The sequence below is a fragment of the Carassius auratus genome, chromosome 50 (genome assembly GCF_003368295.1).
Source record: "Carassius auratus strain Wakin chromosome 50, ASM336829v1, whole genome shotgun sequence".
NCBI lineage: Eukaryota > Metazoa > Chordata > Actinopteri > Cypriniformes > Cyprinidae > Carassius > Carassius auratus.
The window spans coordinates 405,703-430,624 of record NC_039292.1 but is presented as its reverse complement, the minus strand read 5'-3'; the positions used below and the strand labels follow the sequence as shown (position 1 = coordinate 430,624).

Below are 24,922 nucleotides of genomic sequence, written 5' to 3'. Positions count from 1 at the left end.
CACACATCCAGATAAACACATGAAGACACACAGTACCGTGGCCTGAGTGTGATCAGACTGCAGGAACACTAGAGGATCCAGAGAGGAGTTGGACTCTAGTTTGGAGATGGGCTTTGGAGAGCTCACATGGACACTGAGAGTCAGCGTGTAGGGAACAGCTCCACATCCTGATGAAATCTCTGAGACGATACCAGCACCTGAACCTGACACACACACACACACACACACACACACACACACACACACACACACACACACAGAGTGTGTTAGAACCAGCTTCTCTCCTCTAATAAAGTGTGTGTCAGAGCTGCTGCAGTACCTGCTGGTGTGTATCGAGGGTTGAGTACAGCCGGCAGACAGAAGCGCAGCGAGTGGTCGGCCTGCACAGCAAGCTCAGTGATGTAGATGATGGTGACAGCAGCGTCCTGACCCGCCGACAGACACCCCACACACAGTCTGAACACATCAGGACTCTCAGCGCTCTTTTCTAACAGAAACGTCTGCTGACCCGAACTCACAGCATCATCATACTGATCCCTCGCCTGCAAGATACGGTTTAATTAAAAGGTGACGTGTAGTATGAATATACAAATCAATGTCCTGCAGATTTCTAATATGACTCACGCTTTCTCTGTCCTGCACCTCTGCCACAATCTCCTGCTCTCCGATCTTGGCACTGAAGTGGCAGACAGCAGCATCAGCAGGCAGAGGGAAGACGAACAAGGCCTCCAGGGGGCGCTCTTCCTCATTCACATACTGCAGAGTGGAGGAGACTGTGGCTACATGATCCTGAACCCGAACCTGCACCGAGATGCTCTTCAGAGGAACTGAGTCACACAACAACAACACAACAAATACAGAAGAACATCATCACAAAAACTGAAGAAAACATCACAAATATATCTCATACAGCTCTGATTAAAAATATTTTATTAGACAATAATAACATGAACATGAAAAAATTGTGAACAAATGAGAATGTAACATGTGACAACTTGCTTCCTATGACATGTATAAAAAGTACACTTCTTAAGACAGGACAACATATTTCAGCCACCGGAAACACCAGAGCCACACCTTCATGTTTTCAATGTGGAACTAGGCACAGCTAGAAAGTAGTGCTTCTGCTCAAACCTTATAAAAAGTAACTTAAACTGTTTGCACTGTCGATCATAACATACTACTAGAGAGACTGGAAAACAGGGTCGGGCTTTCTGGGATGGTTCTCAAATGGGTCAGGTCATACTAAGAAGGGAGGGGTTATTATGTGAGTCTAGGAGAGCATAAGTCTAAGTGGACGTCCATGACATGTGGAGTCCCACAAGGCTCAATTCTTGCACCGCTCTTGTTTAACCTGTATATGCTTCCACTTAATCAAATAATGAGAAAGAACCAAATTATCTATCATCTATCACAGCTATGCATATGATATCCAATTGTATCGACTACTGACTAAAGGCCCACTGACTCCCTCTGCCTGGCTGAAGACATTGCATTTGGAAACAAAGATGAAGTTCAACGTGAATGCATGCCTTGATTCTATGGGCCAAACAAATAAAAATAAATTCAAGAAAATTGATGTGATTATTGAGTCAGACCTTAGTTTCAGCAGTCATGTCAAAAAAATCTATAAATCAAATTTGCAATCAAGATGTTTTGTCTCCAGTCAAGAAATCATTCATGCCTTGATCACCAGCAGGGTGGACTATTGTAATGGAATCCTGACCAGCTTTCTCATAAACAACATTAGACAGCTGCAGCTCACCCGGAACAGCGCTGCCAAGATTCAGACTAGAACCTGAAAATCTGTGCATATCACGCCAGAATTCAGAGGTTCTTACACTGGCTTCCAGTTACATTTAAGATTGATTTTAAAGTAATTACTAATTTATAAATCACTGAATTGGCTAGGACCTCAAAAAACATTGCAGATATGCTCATTGAATACACAGACCACTCAAATCATTAGGATCATGTCAGTTAGAAATACCAATGGTTCACTCAAAGCAAGAGGAGCTATCGGTCTTTGTCAGTCATGTGTGTTTATTATGTGTGACGTCATCGATGTGTTGCTGCTTCCAACCTATTACTTAAATAATACTATTTTATTTACGGTACAAAAATGATATCATTTACTTATGTTTGATTATATACCTGTCACGGTTCATGAATTCACTCTCTCTCTCTCGTCTATCGTGTTTGTTATGTGTGTGTCTATGGGCGTGGTCACTGATCAGCGATGATCAGCAGTGCCAGCTGGTTTCAATTGTTTGTGTCCTATATAAGTTCAGTAACTGGTGTTTCACGTTGTCAGATCGTTGTTTCTCCCTGGTGTGCTCCCGTACCTGTTTCCTGTGTCCTAGTTCCTGCCTAGTCTTCCTGTGTCTTCGTCATCTTGGATCTTCATGCTTCTCTGGATTATTCGTTCACCTTCACGAGGATTGCGCACTCACCGGGATTCGAGGGATCATCACCGGAGCAAGCACCATCATCGTTGCCCACCAAGGTCCCTGTGTCACCGTGCCATCTGCCTTGTGTCCGCCCCTGTGTTGCCCTGTATTCACTGTGACTTCCTGACTTTTGAGCTTTGTTAATAAAACGCCTTGCGTTTACATCCTGTCTCTGTGTTACGTAACAGAACGATCTGACCACATTATGGATGTAGCAGGCGCTTCTACTTGGAACGAGTTTGCAGCCCGAAGTATCGCGAGGATGGACACTCAGGAGGAGAACATGTCTGTCACAGGGAGGGCGGTCCAAGCGTTGGTGACGCAGGTGTCCAAGCTCACCCAGCAGATCCAACAGTTACGAGTCTCCACTGCGCCACCCACACCGCCGAGTCCACCCTCCCCTCCAGAGCCGCAGCCGCGGCGGGAACCAAGACTACCTACAACAGAGGGTTATGCAGGTGAACCAGAATTTTGTAGAACATTTCTTACTCGATGTTCGATGCACTTTGCCCTACAGCCGCAGACGTTCCACCAAGAGCGATCCAAGGTGGCGTTCGTACTTAGGCTGCGCCTCGTTCCAGGCACTCTCCGAGGAGATGAAGAAGGTCTTCGATCGGGTGGCGGCGGGTAGGGAGGCGGCCAGACATTGCCCTACAGAGGTTTCTGGGATTCGCCAATTTTTATCGACGTTTTATTCATAACTTCAGCCAACTAGTCGCTCCTCTGACCGCCTTGACCTCCCCCAGAACGACGTTCAGGTGGTCCGATACAGCGGAGGCTGTATTTGCCAAACTTAAGAGTCGCTTCGTTTCGGCTCCCATTCTCGTTGCCCCTGATCCATCACGTCAGTTCGTGGTGGAGGTCGATGCGTCAGAGGTGGGGGTAGGAGCAGTTCTTTCCCAATGTTCTTCCACAGACGATAAGATGCACCCTTGCGGTTTCTTTTATCATCGTTTATCTCCTGCCGAACGCAATTATGACATTGGTAACAGAGAGTTGTTGGCAGTCAAGTTAGCACTGGAGGAATGGCGGCACTGGCTAGAAGGGTCAGGGGTACCTTTTATCGTTTGGACTGATCATAAGAACTTAGAATATATTAGAACTGCTAAAAGACTCAACTCTAGGCAGGCTCGGTGGGCACTTTTTTTCGGCCGTTTTGACTTTTCTCTTTCGTTACCGCCCGGTTTCCAAGAACATCAAAACCGATTCTTTATCTCGCATTTTTGACCATTCCGAACGCCCATCCACTCCCGAGTGTATTTTACCCGAGACATTAGTGGTCTCCACTCTCAGATGGGAGGTCGAATCGAAGGTCATGAAGGCCTTAGAAGGGGTAACGCCTCCGCCCGATTGCCCACCGAACCGGTTATTTGTGCCGGAGGAGTATCGGTCCGAAGTCATTCAGTGGGGTCATAGCTCCAGTATAGCTTGTCATCCAGGAGTTAATCATACCAGTTTTTTGGTTAAGCAATGATTCTGGTGGCCGTTAATGGCTCGTGATATCCATATTTTGTTTTGGCTTGCTCTGTTTGTGCCACTGGTAAGACGTCCAACCGACCCCCTGATGGGTTACTACAACCGCTGTCAGTCCCTTCGAGACCCTGGTCCCACATCGCTCTAGATTTTGTTACCGCCCTCCCGCCCTCCCGCCCTCCCAGGGCAAGACTGTCGTTTTGACGGTCGTGGACTGGTTCTCGAAGGCGGCTCATTTTATCGCCTTGCCCAAATTACCCTCAGCCAAGGAGACAGCGGTTGCTGTCATAGATCATGTCTTTCGTTTACATGGCCTCCCGATGGACGTGGTCTCCGACAGGGGTCCCCAATTTGTGTCCAAATTTTGGCAAGAGTTTTGTAGATTATTAGGGGCGACGGTTAGTCTCTCTTCAGGGTTTCATCCCCAAAGCAATGGTCAATCAGAGAGGGCCAACCAAGATCTGGAGAGAGTATTGCGATGTTTGGTTTCCAAGAATCCTTCCTCTTGGAGCCAACAACTTTCTATGGTGGAGTATGCACACAACTCGTTACCAGTGTCAGCTACGGGCCTTACTCCGTTTGAGTGTAGCTTAGGTTACCAGCCACCAGTTTTTGCCAGTACGGAATCCGAAGTCGCTGTCCCCTCCGCTCACGCCTTAGTCCAGAGGTGTCACCACACTTGGACGAGAGCCCGTGAGACTCTTCTCCAAGTGGGGGCGCCCGCCAAGGCCAATTGCCACCGGTCAAAGCCTCCCGTATACGTCGTTGGTCAAAAAGTGTGGCTTTCAACTAAGAACATTCCGCTCCGCTCCGTCTCTAATAAGCTTGCTCACAAATTTATTGACCCGTTTCCTGTCACCAAGATCATTATCTCAGAAAATTATGTTACTTAAGACCAATACAAAGAAAGGATTTTAGAAATCTTGGCTAAATGAAAATTATGAACATGAAAAGTTTGAGCATGTACAGCACTCAATACTTAGTTGGGGCTCCTTTTGTCTGAATTACTGCAACAATGCGGCGAGGCATGGAGTCGATCAGTCTGTGGCACTGCTCAGGTGTTATGAGAGCCCAGGTTGCTCTGATAGTGGCCTTCAGCTCTTCTGCATTCTGGGGTCTGGCATATCGCATCTTCCTCTTCACAATACCAGGTCAGGCGAGTTTGCTGGCCAATTAAGAACAGGGATACCATGGTCCTTAAACCAGGAACTGGTAGCTGGCACTGTGTGTAGGTGCCAAGTTCTGTTGGAAAATGAAATCTGCATCTCCATAAAGTTGGTAAGCAGCAGAAAGCATGAAGTGCTCTAAAACTTCCTGCTATACGTCTGCGTTGACCTTGGACCTCAAAAAACATTTTCCTGATTTCCAAAGGAAATGCAAAATTTACTTTCATCAGAGAACATAACTTTGGACCACTCAGCAGCAGTCCAGTCCTTTTCGTCTTTAGTCGCTTCTGACGCTGTCTGTTATTCAAGAGAGGCTTGACACAAGGAATGCGAAGCTGAAACCCATGTCTTGCACACGTCTGTGTGTAGTGGTTCTTGAAGCACTGACTCCAGCTGCAGTCCCCTCTTTGTGAATCTCCCCCACATTTTTGAATGGGTTTTGTTTCACAATCCTCTCTAGGGTGCGGTTATCCCTAATAACCGCTTCTATCCCCGCTTGTACACTTTTTTCACATCTTTTCCTTCCCTTCGCCTCTCTATTAATGTGTTTGGACACAGAGCCCTGTGAAACGCCAGCCTCTTTTGCAATGACCTTTTGTGTCCTGCCCTCCTTCTGCAAGGTGTCAATGGTCGTCTTTTGGACAACTGTCAAGTCAGCAGTCTTCCCCATGATTGTGTAGCCTACAGAACTAGACTGAGAGACCATTTAAAGGCCTTTGCAGGTGTTTTGAGTTAATTAACTGATTAGAGTGTGACACCAGGTGTCTTCAATATTGAACCTTTTCACAAAAATTCTAATTTTCTGAGATACTGAATTTGGGATTTTCCTTAGTTGACAACTTTTTGATGATATTCTAATTATGTGACAAGCACCTGTATTGTTTTTTTAAGTTGAAGAGTCTATGATTGTGCCAAACATTTCTGATAACCATTTTTATGAGTATTCTTAGAAGTGTTAAATGATCTGTCTAAATGCCTGTTGGTGTCGCTGTTGGACAGTGTTTTCTCTACTTCCTGTTGGCCTTCTGTAGCTAATCATAGCTCTGTGTAGCTGTTTTTATTTTATATTTTTTCTCTATAATCTTTCTTACTATCACTGTCTGTTTGTTTGTTTGTTAAGTTGTAAAATATAACTTAATTCACACCATATTTCTGATATTATCGATCAATCTTATCAGATTAACTTTGATCGTTCACTCTTCCATGACTGCAGTACACCTGCAAAGCGTTAGCACCCGTTAGCTTGTCATTAGCGTTTTCTTTTCTCCTCTCCTCTCTCTCGCTCCAGTTTTTCACAAGTTCATCAAACAACCGCAGTAAGAATATTTCATCAAGCACGGTGAGTAATGGCTTCGCCTACTATCGTTATTTGCACCTCTTGCCACATGTACAGTTTATCTATCTCTGTCGCTGATGAGGGATTCACATGTGATAAATGCAGGGAAATAGTTAGGCTGACAGAGAAGATTTCAGAATTAGAGACACGCATCCAAACTTTAATTGAGGACAGTAAGAATGTTAGGGCTCTAGATACGGCTTTGGATGCGTCTAGCTCAGGGATTCCTGTACATTGTCCGGTTCCAGCAGAGCCCCTGCAGCAGGGCAACTGGGTGACGGTGAGGCAGCGTAGTCGTGGGTCAAAACACCGCTCTTCTGTTCCGATCAAAACATTAAACAGGTTCTCCCCACTCAGTGATGCACTCACTGAGAAACCTGATGAAAGTGCTCTAGTTATTGGTGATTCTATTGTACGGAATGTGAATATAGAGACACCAGCCACCATAGTCAAATGTTTACCGGGAGCCAGAGCGCCTGACATCTTGGCAAATTTAAAAGTGCTGGCTAATGCTAAACGTAAATACAGTAAGATTGTTATTCATGCCGGTGCTAATGATGTTCAACTTCGCCAGTTGGAGATCACTAAAAATAACTTTAAAGAGGTGTGTGAACTTGCAAGCACGGTGTCAGACACTGTAATATGCTCTGGTCCCCTCCCTGCTTACCGTGGTGATGAGATGCATAGCAGATTGTCATCACTCAATGGCTGGATGTCTAAGTGGTGCCCACAGAATAACATAGGTTTCATAGACAATTGGACGAGCTTTTGGGGCAGACCTGACCTGTTTAAAAGAGATGGTCTTCATCCCTCCTGGGGTGGTGCTGCTCTTCTGTCTAGAAATATGGCACATAGTCTTAGAGTTCATACCTGACTAACTGGGGCCCAGGTCAGGAAGCAGACAGACTGGCTAAACCGACTGTCTGCTAGCTGCCTCCCGTCACAGAGGTCAGTTAATTCTCAGCACATAGAGACTCTTTCACCTAGATATCACACTATAGAGACTGTGTCTGTTCCCCGAACTAGAAAATACAAAAAACGTCCAAACCAAGTTAAGGTTAACAATTTAATTGAGGTTCAACAAATGCAATATGGATAAACAAATGATAAAGATTGGCCTATTGAATATCAGATCCATGGACTCTCTCTTTTCTAGCACGTTAAATACAGTTGCTCCTTTACGCTTAAGGAAGGTTAAGGAAAACAGTTTGACACCATGGTATAATGAGCATACTCGCACCCTAAAGAGAGCAGCCCGAAAAATGGAGCGCAGTTGGAGGAAAACAAAACTAGAGGTATTTCGTATTGCTTGGCGGGAAAGTAGCATATCCTATAGAAAAGCATTAAAAACTGCTAGATCTGATTACTTTTCTTTTCTTTTAGAAGAAAACAAACATAACCCCAGGTATTTATTCAATACAGTGGCTAAATTAACGAAAAATAAAACCTCAACAAGTGTTGACATTTCCCAACACCACAACAGTAATGACTTTATGAACTACTTTACTTCTAAAATCGATACTATTAGAGATAAAACAACATGTATGTTAGACCCTATACCATCTAAGCTCCTAAAAGAGGTGCTTCCAGAAGTCATAGGTTCTCTTCTGACTATTATTAATTCCTCATTGTCATTAGGATATGTCCCCAAAACCTTCAAACTGGCTGTTATTAAGCCTCTCATAAAAAAACCACAACTTGACCCCAGAGAACTTGTTAATTATAGACCAATCTCGAATCTCCCTTTTCTGTCCAAGATACTAGAAAAGGTGGTATCCTCACAATTATATTCCTTCTTAGAGAAAAATGGTATATGTGAGGATTTCCAGTCAGGATTTAGACCGTATCATAGTACTGAGACTGCTCTCCTTAGAGTTACAAATGATCTGCTCTTATCATCTGATCGTGGGTGTATCTCTCTATTAGTTTTATTGGATCTTAGTGCTGCGTTTGCCTAAATTTTGGAATAACCTACCTAACATTGTTCGGGAGGCAGACACACTCTTGCAGTTTAAATCTAGATTAAAGACCCATCTCTTTAACCTGGCATACACATAACATACTAAGGATTTTTAGGCTGCATTAATTAGGTAAACTGGAACCGGAAACACTTCACATAACACCGTACTTTCTACATAATTAGAAGAATGGCATCTACGCTAATATTAGTCTGTTTCTGTCTTATTCCGAGGTCACCGTAGCCACCAGATCCAGTCTGTATCCAGATCAGAGGGTCACTGCAGTGCCCGGATCCAGTACGTATCCAGATCAGATGGTGGATCAGCACCTAGAAAGGACCTCTACTGCCCTGAAAGACAGCGGAGACCAGGATAACTAGAGCCCCAGATACAGATCCCCTGTAAAGACCTTGTCTCAGAGGAGCACCAGGACAAGACCACAGGAAACAGATGATTCTTCTGCACAATCTGACTTTGTTGCAGTCTGGAATTGAACTACTGGTTTCGTCTGGTCAGAGGAGAACTGGTTCCCCAACTGAGCCTGGTTTCTCCCAAGGTTTTTTTCTCCATTCTGTCACCGATGGAGTTTCGGTTCCTTGCCGCTGTCGCCTCTGGCTTGCTTAGTTGGGGTCACTTCATCTACAGCGATATCGTTGACTTGATTGCAAATAAATGCACAGACACTATTTAAACTAAACAGAGATGACATAACTCAATTCAATGATGAACTGCCTTTAACTATCATTTTGCATTATTGAGACACTGTTTTCCAAATGAATGTTGTTCAGTGCTTTGACGCAATGTATTTTGTTTAAAGCACTATATAAATAAAGGTGATTGATTGATAGTGCCATGATGCTTGTAAAGATGAAACAGTTGGGCACACACACACTAATTTCTCTGTGAAAATCTCTAAACAGTCGATCACTGCTACAATGCATCAAAAGGACTCCACAAACTAGTGAAGCATAATATTGTGCCTGTCAAAGTTGTCTAAAACAGTGGTTGTGCAGGTGGATCTAATCTGAGATGCATAAGGTTAACAGAAGTATTTTAAATGAAGTGAGAATTTTCCTTAGATCTGATATGAGAAGCAGCATGAAGACATAAAAACCTTAATGGCAGGAGTTCTCAATTCTGGCCCTTGAAGTCCATTTCCTACAGAATTTAGCCTCAACCTTAATCAAACTAAAAAAAGACTATAACTTTTTAGTAATCCTGAAGACCTCAATTTGCCTGTTCAGGTGTATTTTATTAGAGTTGAAGTTCAGCTCTGCAGAGAAGTGGACTTTATGATAATTGTCACCAAAAAACTATCAGACATCCTAAACCTCGAGTTTACACCACAGCAGTCCGTTTTCTTCTGCGCAAACATAAGTTAAATTCAGTTTGTGTCTCCTCCAGGCTGGTGGGTCAGCGTATTAGCTGAATTACTGTGTAGTCACACCTACCTATATGAAATGAAAATGTACAGTAGTACTTTTCAAAAGTGTAAAAAAAAAAAAAAAGAAAAAGAAAAAAAATTGTCATTAGAAATGTATTTTAGTTGAAGTATTCAGTTGAGTAAAGTACAAACTCCCAAATCATCAATATTCAATTTCAGTATTGAAGTACAATAACTCTGTATTTCAAATAAATATTTACACCCATGCACAAGATGACTGCATATCATGTCATGGTAAATGATCTGTCACTTCTCCATCACTCCCTGGTTGTCTGTTGTTTAATAACATTGATAATCCAAAACAACATATGGATATAAAGTTAGCTACTTCAGAAAAAAAAAATTGTGTGATTTACTATCGCAGACTGTCACATAACAAGACAGTAGCCACCCTACTAACAAATCTTGGTTCCCAGAACGTTCTTTTTTAAAGCTAGCTTTTGGTTAGACAGGAAAGTTTTATTTTTGGAAATAGAACGTTAGTTTCTGGTTTGTATAACGTTATTTCAACGTTTCCTTAACGTCAGTAATCCAGCACACACACGACCCAGTGTAACGTCAGTATGGGGCATGGAAATTATCTATATGGACGCCTAATAAGTATTATAAAAACCATATCCTGTTTTATCTATTGTTTAAGTAGTAAAAATAATCTGAGCTAATCAACTGCTCATAATCTGTCCATACGGGATAACGTTACCCAGATTTTAAATTTCTTCTGCACCAAATAAATATTATTTCAACACAATGTATGGTTTAGAAAATATGACATTAATTCACGCACACACACACACGCATATATGTATGTGTGTGTGTATATATATATGTGTGTGTGTGTGTGTGTGTGTGTGTAATAGTAATAATATAATATAGTAATAACAGTAGTAATAATATAATAGTAATAATAAAAAATACTTTAGTATATTATTATTATTATTATCATCATTGGAAAGTTACAGAGTTATAAAAAATACACTGAGAATAATCATTAGAGAACGTTCTGTATTAGTTACTTTTAGGTTGTTGGGAACGTTATTTTATGGTTACAAAAAAACAGAACAATAAAACAATAAAAAGAACGTTCCCCTTACGTTAGTATTTAGTTCCCCAAAAACTAACGGTCTGTGTTTGCTGTGCATATTTAAATCCAGATTCAAAACACATCAGTGCAGCCGCGCATTTACTGAACGAGCACCGATTAAGTATCGTCATCTTTACTTGTTTAATTTTTAAATAATATTAACTAGGCTACGTGTTTTTGTTGTTGAGATTATTTAAATGTAAAGCACGTTGATTTACTATTATGATATCCACCGTAATTACAGTAATACTGTAGATAAAGCCCCCGCATCTGTAATAACACCACAGCTCTTACACATCATGAAGAAAGTTTTAATTTAGTTAATAGTCCAAATAAACCGGTGAATTCATACCTGGTACATTATTCTCAGAGAGAAGACCGTAGTTCTCCATTCTCACGCTCCGTTAGAGGAAATCACTAGAAGACCTACTTCAAAAGTGAATGAAAGTGAAAATCAAAACAGAGAAACTACTTTGCTGACGCGTCACGATATTTAAATGAGGCGCAGGTTTGGCTCATGAATATTAAGGTAAGGAGCGAGTACCATCATATTTTTGAGCCAAACCAATTTTATATGCGTCTTCTACGGCTGATTATTCCATTAATGATAATCATTATTTGTGCATTAATGTTTTATTGTATCCCTTTAATTACTTTTTCATGATAAACACGTTGACCAGAGATTTTGCTTTGTCATACAGCTGCCCAAAAAGTATTTATATATCACTGCATTAGATATGTTACTGCTATATGCACTTTTATAAACATACGCTTGGTTATTAACTTTTAAATGCATCATGCAAAAACGTTCTTTGCATGAAGATTAAAACTACTGCATCCAAACTAAACAACTACCAAGACAACACAAAATGCCAAAACAGCACATCTATAGGAATTAATATATATTGGAATAATGTGCAGGTAATCATTTACAATACATAAAGTACATTTTATTTATATAGCACATTTCCACATAGCAAAGCCATCCAAAAATACATTTAAAAGAGAAAGAAACAGAAAAAGAAACACTTTTCAAAAAGTCAATAAGGTCGGTTTTCTTTTCAGGATGTTTTATAAAAAATAATTACAGTAGTCTACTGTTTGAGGTTGACTGAGAATTTTCTATTGAATATTAAGAAAATAATTAATAGAATAAATAATCAAAATATTTAATAGACATTTTCAATATTTTTATATTATTATGAAAATAACAACAGAAATATTTAATAATTGTATATGCAATGCTTTTCGGTATATATATATATAAAACTCCTCAAATTTTGCTCTTTGCTCTTTTTTTCTCTGCAAATAAACAATGAAAAACAAAAATAATACTCACCAGAAAACAGCATGCCACAAATGTTTAAAATCAATAAATAATTTCTCTATATGTAGGTGTGAAACAAAGCAGCTCAGCTCAGTGACTGCATACCCAAAAATAAAAATCATTTAAATTATTAATCAGGGCATAAGACAAGCAATACACAGGCACTGCATTTAAACAGTCCCTGCATGAAGACAGTGTTTTGTGGGTGTTTGTGGGTCTTCAGTGTTGTGCGAGTGCTCTCTGGCAGTGGTACAGGATGCAGTCTGGGAGAGCAGGAAGAGGAGAGCGCAGCCACATGGCCAGAGCATCACCGTTCACTCTGCAGTGCAGAAGACAGGGAGCGCCGCTGAGCAGCCGACATGCTACGATCCCCTCGGAGCCTGAAACCACAACACATGAACCTGAGTGATGCACTGCTTTCCTAAACAGTGTTTCAACTATTGTCAGTTATGATGCAATTTGAAATGGAACGTAAAAAGATGACTGCACATGACGTTAAACTAAGTGATTTGGTTTTTTTACCAATGATGTCCACTACATGTAGCTGTAGGGCGTCTCTGAGAGCGTTCAGGGTGGTTCTGAGCGGGTCACTGGCATCTGTGAGCAGTTTCAGATTCTGTTTGACGTCATGAGACAGAGTCAGCCAGAGTTTGCCATATTCCTCGGTGGTTAAGACCAAAGGCCTGTGTGTGAGTTCATCAAAATGAGTCGCATACAGTTAGAAAGCTCCAAACATGGTGGTTCACTTTCTTTTTATATTCAGAAGAAAAAAAAACTTAATTAGAAATCTGAAAATCTGAAATCTGTTTTCAGGTTTTTACATCTTTAACCTTCAAAATTCACCTTCAGAAGATTATTTAGGATGACTTTTTTCTCCAAATAGGTGAAATGTTCTTTACAATAGAGAAAACAATTCAATATAGATGTTAACTATTTTTTGCATGCATATCAGGGTGTATAATTATACTTATTATAGTTGCCTAAAACTTAAAATCCTACTACTACTACAAAAAAAAAAATTAGGCAACATTTATAATTTTCTATTTTGATGTCATAAAACAACTAAAACTGAGATTTATGCACATCATATAGACATTTCTAAAACAGACAGAGAAAAACGAAAACTAATTAAAATTACCACAAAAAAAAAGATCAAAAATTAAAATGTATAAAGGAAATATTAAAAATAAAAACAAATTCAAAATATTGATAAAAATACAATAGCATCTCAATGATACTAAAATCACACTGGTATACATTAATTATTGTTATTAACCAGTGTATTTATTATTGTTATATATTTTATAGTTTTATTATTAATTATATATTGAAATAAATTACTCCATTCTTTATTATAATTTAGCAGGTTACAAAAAAGATTTTAAAAAGAAAATAAATAATTATTAAATTAGTTATTGGGTCATAGTTTAAAAATAAAATGATCTACAAACAATATTTTAAAAATAGATTTATTTACACTAAATTAAATCAAATCATGCATTGATTTATTTCTTAAGGAATCATTTCTAACGGTTGCAAGCGAATGTAAAGTAGTTTGATGTAGTTTCAGACACGCATTACCTGATGAAGTCTGCTGTTGACAGTGTCCCAGAGAAGGGGAGTGTGTTTGTGTGTCCCGGTTGTGTTTGATAGGAGACGGTCCCGGTGAAGGACACGTTTGTGTGAGGGTCGTCCATCAGCAGAGCGTAATGACACACAGACGTACTCCTGCCCTCCAGACAGTTCATGACGTTCCCTCTCAAACTCGCCGTCTAAGACAGAAGATCTGCATTACATCTCATTTCCTGTTATATGATATTCGAATAATATCTTGTGACACACCTCCAGCTCGTCACAGGACAGCTGCACTGCCACATCTTTGATTTCAGTTTCCGTGCAGTTGGATATTAAGATCACAAGCAGCACAGCTTCATCTCTGAACAGGCGGCAGGAGGACAGAGACAGGCTGGGGTCAGAGGTCAGGCGGATGACATCAGAGTGAGGTAGGTCTTTGAGGTCAGCGGGTAACAGTGCGGTCAGATCTGAAGATTCGGGTGGAGGATGTTTATCCTGGATCGTGTTGGGCCGCACTAGAACCAGATCGCCACCCAGTATCTGAGACGTGTTTGTGCGTCTTTCTTCGTTTCGAGCCAGACCATTGGCTGTCGAGGATTTTGGGGTGTGGCTAAAAGCAGATATGGATGTGGCTGGCTCCTCCTCCAGCAATCTGCCGTACAGGAAGCTGTCAGTCGTGCAGTGAGAGGAGGATTCGGAAGACCTCTCGCTGGTGCCTGATGATGATGATGACGAGTGTGGGCGGGGCTTTTTTCTGAAGCGAGGGGGCGGGGCTTCAGATTTTCCAAGCTGAGAGGAAACAAGCAGAGCGAGAGGATATTTAGTACCGTCAATCAAAGAGACTATTGTCTTATAAAATCCATCATTTTCTCACCAGAGACACAGAGCTCCCGGCTCCCAAACCAACAAACAGAGAGGAAGCCAGCTGCTGTTTGTCCTGGTTTTGCGTCGAGGGCTCCGGCTGTGGCTCTGATCTCTCTGCTGCCTCCTGTTGGCCGGAGGACTGAACTGCAGCGCTGGGTTCATCCACCGGAGGTGCTCTTGTCTCTTTCTGACGAAGATACCCATCTTTCCCCCAAACTCTCTTTACACCCTCAAGAATCAGAGCGCTGGAGCTGAAATGATTCATAAAGTTAGTATACAACCGTACCATGTACACGCTACTGTTCTTAAGGTAGGGGTCTGTAATCATTTTTAATATTTTTGAAAGAAGTCTCTTAAGCACACCAAGGGACCATTCACACAGTTTTTAAAAAAGCACAGCACAGATCGCGAGGGTCTCAAGAGATGTGTTTTTGAGACGTGATGCAATAACGGAAATAACAGAGGATAGTCAAACAGCAGGATATATAAAGAATATCAGGCTCTTTTTTTAAAGAAACTGGCATTTAAAAACACGCCGCTCATGTACGGGACGTTGCAAAAGACACTGGAAATTTTTCACGATTGTGAAAAACATTTTTTCAACTTAAATGAACTGTTTTCTATTTTAATATATATATTAAAATGTAATTTATGTCTGTGATGCACAGCTGTATTTTCAGCATCATTACTGCAGTCTTCAGTGTCACATGATCTTTAGAAATAATTTTAATATGCTGATTTGCTGATTTAAACATTCTGATTATCATCAATAGCACAACTGTTTATACAACTTATTTGCAAATATATATTTTTTTTTAAATTGTCTGTGTTGTTGTCTCTGTGTACTGGAAGCTTATGTCACTAAAACAAATTCCTTGTATGAGCAAGCATACTTTGCAATAAAACTCTTTCTGATTCTGATTTCAGATTTAATGCATCCTTTCTGAATAAAAGCATTAATTTCTTTACACAAAGTGGTTGTGTCCAATCAAAGGCAGCACGTTACACAGATACCCACCCGGCCTTCTGAGAGAGTTCAGTGCTGTTTCCCGAGAGTCCCGAGCTGACGGACAGAAGTGTGGGAGACGGTCTGTCCGTGATGCTACATGATGACAAACTTACAGGCAGAGAATAACTGTACGGCTCCAGATTCAGTGCTGGAAAACAAAAACAGTCCGTCAAACAAGCTAGGAAAGACAAGAGGCTATAGAGTTTACTGTAGTCTAAGTAACAGTAAGTTGAGCGCACCTCTGTCCTCACACAGCTCTTCCTGTCTCTGATGAGGGGGTTTATACGGTGCGGCTCCTGCAGCCAATGCCTCGGACACAAACCCATCCAGAAACGACAGAGAAGAGTCAACCTGTGAAGAAAACACACTAACTATTTGTATTGTATCTTGATCTTTCTATTCATCAAACAGCTACATCATTCATTCCTTCATTCTAAATCCTCTTGAAAACAATGTCATAGTTTATGTAGCAATATGAAGCAGCACCACTGTTTTCAACACTGATAATAATCAGAACTGTTTCAAATCAGCGAAACTTGGAGACTTTTATGGCACTTGGTATGTGAACACACAAAAAAAAAAGTAAAAAAAGGCAGACCAAAGGAAATGAATGGGAAATAAACTGGAAAACACAGAACATTTTATTTGTGCAATCTACAAATCTCCCAAAATGCTGAAAACAATTGCACAGCAATGGAGGGGTGAAACTCTAAAACATCTAGAGGGCAAAATCAACACACCAACTCACACACGCACGGACACACACTTGTACACACACATACACACCTATAAACTAGTGACTGTGACACTGCAACTAATATGTAAAATAAAATCAATAATTCAACTACAATGCAGTAAAAAAGTGGACAGCATGGAATGGGTTACACTCTAAAACATCAAGAGTGTAAAACAGATACATCCACTCACACACACACACTCACTCACAGATACACACATTTATTATGCATATTTACAAACTCAAATTAATTGGTATAGCCAAAATAAATCATAAGAGTGAAATAAGAGGGTAAAATCCAGGATTAAGCACAGATAAAGCATTCAGTTCATTCTTGTTTCATTTTTATAGAATTTTAATGTTATGTGTAACAAAGTGCTTTCTGTGTTCAGGTTTGAATGTAATAATAATGCAAATGCAACATTTGAAACAACAAAAAATTTAAACCTTGACAAAAAGTAGTTTTTGAGAATACCTTAAGGTTCATTTAAATCCACAATCTAATAAAAGTTAACAATTCTGTATAAAAACAACTCGGAATTCACAAGCCTGGCACCTAGTGGTTACATCATGAAATTACAGGTTTTTCAGTTTTTTTTTGTTGCTCTCACCAGAAGGTGCTATTCTGCCTTCAAAAATTAGATTTTAAAAGCATAGTCTGTATTTAATTTCTCAATGTTTTTTTTTTTTTTTTTACTATTTTCAATGGGGGGGGGGGTTATCATAATTATTGCATGGCTATTAATTAGTACTATGACATTCTCTAAAAATACAAAAGAAAAAATATTACTGAACAAAAATATATAAGATTGATTTTACTGAAAAACTAAAAAAAATAACATTTCAGGTGTCCGGTCACTTTTGACCTTCCAGACCATGAGTGTGCACTCAAATGAGGAGCGCACAAGGGTTAATAAGATTAATTCGTCATAATTAGGAGAAGCAATCAGGCCTGTTACCTCCATGCCGCCCCAGGGGGCTCCACGGGGCAGGACCCGCTCATAGAGCAGTGAGTCCTGGGAGAGCTGACGCAGCTCCTGGGCCTGCTGACGGAGCACCGTGTCCTGGGAGGACGAAAGACTCTCAGCCAGCTCCAGAATCAAGTCTGTCTGACCCTCAGAGATCTTGGTCAGCGCTGAAAGAATCCAGACCCGTGTCTCTGAGCTCACGCTTTTCTGATCCAGCAGCTTCGTCAGGAGACGGATGACCTCGCGCCGGTCCAACGACTCCTGGAGGGGAGTGTATTCTCCAAGCACCTGAGCCACACACACACACACACACACACACACACACGCACACACACACACACCGGTGAACAAATATCTCTTGTGAGTTTCCAGAACACTGATTTCATTTGCTGTTCATTCCAGTAGGGTTTGATGTTTGCATGCTTCTAAGCTAATAATAGGCACAGAAATGCACCACATATAGGGCTTATTTTATCAGTTTGATTCAAAAAGTATGCAATTTATTACTTCTATTACAGGTAAAAGGATTCCATCCATCCAAGGAGTCATCCAGCTTATTTCCTACCAATTATAATGCTGTATTTTACTTTAGCATAAATGATTTTTTATATTAACATTCATTTCTAAATATTTATATGAAACTATAAATAAAATTCAATAATATTATATATTAAATTGGTTATCTGCTATAGCATAAAAAAAAACGTTTAAATGTAAAAAAAAATAAAAAAAAAAATTATATATATATAATGTTACATTTAATTAGTACTAAAGAGTAAATGTTTAATAAATAACAATTATTTATTAAAATTTTAATTCAATATTAGATATTTATATAATGCTCAGTTGGTCTTAAAAGATGATTAATATTCAGAAAATATCAGATGAAAACTGAATTGAGCTAAATATTGAAAATATTGTCTTCTGTAGAGCTTATATATAAATTTATTTACCTAATAAATGTATTTTGGCGATATATATATTTTTTCCTGAATATTTTTCCCTCAATTCAGTTTTTTAGCCAGTCACTAGAATTTGAATCAGCCTTATAGCAGAATTTGTTTTGTGAATCATCACAGTGTGTGTGTGTGTGTGTGTGTGTGTGTGTGTGTGTGTGTGTGTGTGTGTGTGTGTGTGTGTGTGTGTGTGCCGTACACACCCAGCTCATGACCTGTAAGAAGCGCTGGGGCAGACGAGAAGCGTCTCTCTTCAGCACGGTCAGATACGAGTCGACAGCCTGAAGCCGTAACTGATCATCTTCCTCTTTAGACTCTGAGCCTGAGACGAAAGCATCCGAAATATAAAACCACACACCTTCCACTACAGTTTACAGCTCTTAGACTGTCTGTGCGTCTGGTTTACCCTCCGCCAGAAGTCGCAGGAAGTTGTTTGGGACGTCCCGTTGCAGCAAATCTCCACCAGTGGAAAAAACATCATTCATTGTCTGAATGAACCACGAGTTATCCGGAGCAAACCTAAGGGTTTTCATAGGAACATACCAGCGGACATTCAACGAATCAGTGTTCGTTTTATAGGAAGTAATGCATGTTAATAAACTCAAAAAAAGGATATTTTTCAGCGAGCTCTGCGACTTTTCCAACCAGATGGATGATGGTGTGCTCGTCGTTGCAACCGTGCAGGAAGTCCAACATCTTCTCAACGATCACGGTCACATTCTGAGCGTTTGTGATCCTGAACAACAATTCAAGAGTCTGAGACAGAAGAAAGAGGAGAACACAAGACCCTTGGGTTATTAAATCCGTTATTGAGATTATATGCGAGAGCATCACATCGGTCGACCAGGTTTTGATGTTTTAGAAGATGGATTTTCTCTGTGCCTTTGTTGTTCTCATGCCATAAAATAATAGATAGGAATTGAAAATGTGAAATAATGACACAAAATTCATATTTATGAGATAGAAAGTCATATTTATAACCTAAAAACTTACAATTATTTCATTATGAGTCAATAACAAAGGATTTTTCTCATGATTATGACAAACGTATGTGTGCTCTGTTCATCACCTCTCTTTTAATCGTGTAATCTGCGTGGTCCAAACACTCGATGATGGTCATCTGATGCTGCAGGGCGAGTCTAGCATCGTGCTGGACCACATACGTCAAGGCTTTCAAACCTGAAGAGTGCAGCGATACGTGAGCAGGTTCAGAGAGCTCGGGTTAACTAACGCGAGAGAAACAAAAGCAGGAGCTTTACCAAGATATTTGAGGTTGATCTTCGGAGAAAGAACAAAATTTCCAATGCATCTCGCGGCTTTTTCAAGCAGCTCAGCTTTGGGGTGGATGGTGTAGACGGCCTTCACACACTCATACAGGATCGCTGAAACACAACAGCGTTTATTTTACTGAGAGAGTATGGTTCACTTCATTAGAAGAGATGATTTCGATGAGGAGCAGAAATAAAACAAACAAACAAAAACAGTTTTGCATAGTGCTTATAAGACACTAAAGCTGTGTGTGTGTGTGTGTGTGTGTGTGTGTGTGTGCGTGCGTGCGTGGGGAAGTGAAATATAAAGTGAGGTAGTAAATCATTAAAACGTTAGTCAAATTAAACAAAAGCTACATAGTATAAAAAATGTATAAAAAAAACAAAACTACTGAAAGACAGATTATGTATTAGTTGAATTTATTTTGATTACAAATTACGGTTTGGTCAATTAGAAAAGATGATTTACAGTTATTAGTTATTATTGGATTAAAAAGCATAAAAAAATAAAAATAAAAAACAGTTCTGCGTGATGGTTCTCAAACAAAAAGAATTAGTTTTGGTTATAAGACACTAAAAATATTAAATATTGTTTTTGCTGACTGAAATAAAGCTGAAATAAAACAAAAGTATCAAATAAAAAATGTAAACTTTAACAAAATTAGAAAGGTTTTTCTGGTCAACTACCTTAAATAAAGTACTTTTAATTAAAATACAAAACTTTAATACAAATAAAAAAAATAAAAAAGCAGTCGTAAAATGAATAAACATTAAACAAATTCTGCATAATGGTTAATCAAACACTTATAAACAAATAGTATCGGTTATAAGCACTGTTATTATCATTAACTTAGGCTAAAACAACTTATTAAAGATTGTTTTCATAAACTGAAATAAAGCTGAAATATAATATAATGAGTATTAGATCAAAGATGTAAACTTAAATGGAAATGAAGACATCAACAACAACCTGAAACACCAGAAGTTTAGTTGAAGAACTAAATTACTGAAAACAGCAGCACTAGAAAAGATGATTTTACCGTAAGTGATGTTGTGGTTCATTTCCGCTCTGCGCAGAGACTCGTCCAGAACGTCATACATCAGCTCACTAGTGCTGAAAAATGACATTACAATTTCAGTTTTTATTGCATAACGTAAGCGTATACATTGGCCTGTGGTCCCTCGGTACCTTGGGTCCTCTCTCCCGAGCAGCGAGAGGATCCTGAGCAGCTGGATCTGAAGCCACGGCGCAGGAACGCTGTGATAGTCAAACTCCACCGGGAGTTTCCCCCCCACCACCTGCTTCAGGATAGTGACCAAACTTCCCGTCAGGTCCTTATAGCCGTCTGGACTCTCCTGATGAAGAGAAAGACATGCATGATGAGTATTATATGGTATTATATTCTCAGGTTTAAAGCCCAAACTGTGTGCTGAAGACTGACCGTGATCAGCTGTAGGTAAATATGTAAAGATGATGTCATGACACCCGGATCTTTGTCGCACAGGGCTTTTCGAAACTTGCCATGAATGTGCTGGACTTGAGTCGGAGCAATGAGATGAAACTTATATAACGCCAGGACGGCTTTTCTCCGAATGATCTCCCTTGGACAGAAAAGAAGGACAAGAATATGTGACCCTGGAGCTTAAGTCACTGGGGTATATTCGTAGCAATGGCCAAAAATACATTATATGGGTCAATATATGTAAATATATCAAAACTTAATTTTTGATTAGTAATATGCATTGCTAAGAATTCATGTGTACAACTTTTTAGTTGATTTTCTCAGTAATTAGATTTTTTTGCAACCTCAGATTCCAGATTTGCAAATAGTTGCATCTTGGTCAAATTTTGTCTGATCCTAATAAAGATGATTTATTCAGCTTTCAGATGATGTGTGAATCTCAATTTGGAAAAACTGACACTTAAGACTCGTTTTGTGCTCCAGGGTCAAATATGAGTTATTATTAGACTGAGAATCAAATTGACCAATATACAAATTATTTTACCCATATTTACACTTTTCTTAACTGGAAAACTGGTTATTAGTTCAATAATATTGCAACTTCTGGTACAGTGCATGAATATGCATTCAGCAGGAAACTAGAGTTCACAGGTAAATTCAATTAGTATTTCTTAAATTAATATTAAAACAATATATATTACAAATATTTATATTAAGTGTTTTGTTAATGTAATTAATATAATTATTAATAATAATAAGTCATTTATAAGTGATGATTCGTTATTCTTATGTTAAACAAAGCAAAAACTTAGTTTATTGGACATTTATTGTTATAATACTAAATAAATATTACGTGCCTTGGCAATGTTTAGTATTAAAATACTAAAACTGACATAAAAGCTGTATACAGAAATATAGATAAAAATTATAAAAATGACAAAAGCACACAACAAAAGTACTAAAACTAAAATATAAATGGAAGCTAAAAATATAAAAGGAAATGTAAAATATTACTCAATACTATAATATTATAGAAATAACAACAAAATAACACATAAGTGACCCTGGACCACAAAACCAGTCATTAGGGTACATTTTTCATAAATTGAGATTTATGCACCATCTGAAAACTGAATAAATCATCTTTCCATTGACGTATGGTTTGTTATGATAGAACAATATTTGGTCGAGATACAACTATTTGAAAATCTGGAATCTGAGGGTGCAAAAACGTTTTTATATTGAGAAAATCATCTTTAAAGTTGTCCAAATGAATACTTAGCAATGCATATTACTAATAAAAAATATGGTTTTGATATATTTATGGAAGGAAATTTACAAAATATCTTCATGGAACAAGATCTTTACTTAATATCCTAATGATTTTTGGCATTAAAGAAAAATCTATAATTTTGACCCAATTTTTTTTTTTGGCTATTGCTAAAATGCTACTGCTTTTGTGCTCCAGGGACACACATTAGCCATTTTAAAGCCTTATTTATTTGGCTTTTAGATATCTTCAGGTGTTGAAATGAGAAATGAGTTGTGTGTACTGTTTAGGAGTGAATCTCTCGGGCTTACTTTGGATGCGACAGCTTGTCTTCCACCAGAGGAAGGACAGCAGGTATCATGTCTTTGGGAAACACCTGAGCTACAACAGTCAGCGCCATGCACGCTTCGATGAGGTTAGTGCTCTGAAGATCCTGTCACACATGCATGAGACCTTCAACCACACATTTTACATAACAGGTCCAAATAAAGCTAACAAGAACCGAGCTCACTTTCAATACGGTGTTTACCAGCAACAACAACAACTCATGTCCTTCACTGAGGAAGAGAGACACCGCAAGGTACCCTAGAACATAAAGAGATTCAAATACACAATAATTTCATCAAATATTGTTATATTAAAATGCATTTTATTCATCATTTGTACACTGAGGCAGATTGTGGATGCTGTATAAAGTGTGCTGTGCATCTGTGACGGTGAGGCCTGAAAACGCAGTAACGTACCCACTCTCTTCTCCAGCACGCCGCCCTGCTGCGCCAGTTTGATGGCGTGAATGTAGGTGAAGGAGGCATCGTAGCCCAGCATCTCACAGTACATGGCTCGCACCATGACCTCTCTCATCTGCTTCTGTAACACACACACGGAGGTCAAAGCACCAGCTTCTGAGTGACCGTGATGATGGTAACATCTGTATCGCTCACCATAGTAGTGTTGGGAGATGAAACCTGCTCTTTCATGGCAGACAGCTCCTGTTTGATGAGGTTCTCCTCGTCCTGCAAATGAGATCATGCATTGAAATAAAGAGCTGTTATGACCTTGATAGTGTGCATTTGTATATTGTACTAACTTGCTATTATTAATTTTGACGTTGGAAGTGGCCACCTTATTGCTGTCCACTTTATTTATTTTTATAAATATTATGTTTATATTATTATTATTATATAGCTATTAATATTTGAATATTATTATTTAACACATTATTACTATATATATGGGTCAAAGACGAAAAAGTGTTTAACCATAAAAAAAAGTATAATACTGCTTTAAACTGTTGTAGTCCCCCCCCCCCCCCCCCCCAAAAAAAAAATTCAAAAAGTTTTCTGTTTAATTTAATTGCAATTTTGTTTTTGTTTTTCTTAGCAAAAAATACATATCATACATTTTCCCCTGATTTACAGAAGACAACCAGTAAAATGAAATTCAGTGTAACAATCTTGTCAGGCATATTTACAACAAAAATCCATTTATGACATATTAAAAGACTAATTACTTTCACACCAAATACTAATAAGTTGTAATTTTACATTTTTAACATTTGCCACTATCCTTGGTTTTGCCCATTTGTCAGTAAGAATTTTTTACTAATTTAAAACACAATAAAATTTTGTATGCTCCGTTATTCATTTAGATATTTTAATATGTACAGGTCAGAATAAGCATGTTGTTTGAATTTTTGCATAAATATTGTGTTACACTGAATGACAATGTAACATTATTTCAACCAAATTTTGACATTTTATTCTCCAAAAACTTATTTAAAACCTTAAAAGTAGACCTTTTACTTACATTTAATGTGCTTTCTATGGACACAAAATCACTTTTGTACATTTTTCTTGTACATCTTAACGTCTTTGACCCATATAAATAAAAAGTAAATAAAATAAAAAGTTTAAAAAAGTTAATTTTACACAATAATATTAAACAACCTTTACTATTATTCAATATTAGATCTTTATTTATTTAATATGTGGTTTCTAGGACCTTAATAGTGTACATTGGTTTATTTTACTTAAACAAAAAATGTTGAAAATGGTCCTTTTGGCTGTTCACTTGTTACAGTTGTTATAAATGCAATGTTTTATACTATTTTTGTATAGTATAAATAACACATATTAATATATTTTTGATTTATATATATATATATATATATATATATATATATATATATATATATATATATATATGCTTGCATACACACATACTATTAAATAATTTATTTACTATTTATTAATGATAAAAATATAAAATTATCAATACAAATATTATGTATTATCAACTATTTTAAAATAATTATTTCTTAATATAGTACTGATTTAATAACTAACACTGAAAGCGAAACCATTCTCTCTAGTGCTTTCCCTGTCAATGTCTATATTTATGCTTCGGTCGGTGATGTCATGTTATTAAAAAGCGAATGATTAACTCACATGTTTAGATGTCAGTTCTGTGATGCTCTTGATGAGTTGTCTTAATCTGTTGGTGATTCTAGCAGCTCCGGTTTGAGAATCAAATAAACCCGGCAGAGCAGTGAGGGTTTTCTCCACAACATCGCTCATTT

At 38.5% G+C, this 24,922-nt stretch overlaps 2 protein-coding genes across 5 annotated transcripts in view; both read right to left on the bottom strand.

Moving 5' to 3' along the window:
- LOC113066537 (von Willebrand factor A domain-containing protein 5A-like) overlaps window positions 1–12,437 on the bottom strand; it is a 39,130-nt gene extending 26,693 nt beyond the window's left edge. Inside the window, exons 1-4 of one of the 3 annotated variants that reach the window (XM_026238419.1) lie at window positions 11,261–12,437; window positions 625–827; window positions 320–542; window positions 37–203 (exon numbers count right to left, since the gene is read on the bottom strand). In XM_026238419.1, coding sequence (XP_026094204.1) covers window positions 37–203; window positions 320–542; window positions 625–827; window positions 11,261–11,300 — 633 coding nt within the window. In that variant the 5' untranslated portion in view covers window positions 11,301–12,437. The remainder of the gene's footprint in view (window positions 1–36; window positions 204–319; window positions 543–624; window positions 828–11,260) is intronic. The other 2 variants (XM_026238417.1, XM_026238418.1) reach the window with 2 other exon arrangements.
- A 6,109-nt stretch (window positions 12,438–18,546) lies between these two features.
- LOC113066540 (AP-4 complex subunit epsilon-1-like) overlaps window positions 18,547–24,922 on the bottom strand; it is a 6,504-nt gene continuing 128 nt past the window's right edge. The window contains exons 1-13 of one of the 2 annotated variants that reach the window (XM_026238431.1): window positions 24,792–24,922; window positions 23,286–23,357; window positions 23,088–23,211; window positions 22,856–22,929; window positions 22,656–22,777; window positions 21,054–21,213; window positions 20,801–20,967; window positions 20,652–20,725; window positions 19,603–19,725; window positions 19,413–19,522; window positions 18,989–19,099; window positions 18,750–18,862; window positions 18,547–18,665 (exon numbers count right to left, since the gene is read on the bottom strand). The exon at window positions 24,792–24,922 is cut by the window's right edge and continues 128 nt beyond it. In XM_026238431.1, coding sequence (XP_026094216.1) covers window positions 18,848–18,862; window positions 18,989–19,099; window positions 19,413–19,522; window positions 19,603–19,725; window positions 20,652–20,725; window positions 20,801–20,967; window positions 21,054–21,213; window positions 22,656–22,777; window positions 22,856–22,929; window positions 23,088–23,211; window positions 23,286–23,357; window positions 24,792–24,920 — 1,281 coding nt within the window. In that variant the 5' untranslated portion in view covers window positions 24,921–24,922 and the 3' untranslated portion in view covers window positions 18,547–18,665; window positions 18,750–18,847. Of the gene's footprint in view, window positions 18,666–18,749; window positions 19,100–19,412; window positions 19,523–19,602; window positions 19,726–20,651; window positions 20,726–20,800; window positions 20,968–21,053; window positions 21,214–22,655; window positions 22,778–22,855; window positions 22,930–23,087; window positions 23,212–23,285; window positions 23,358–24,791 lie in introns of those variants that run through there. The other variant, XM_026238430.1, reaches the window with a different exon arrangement.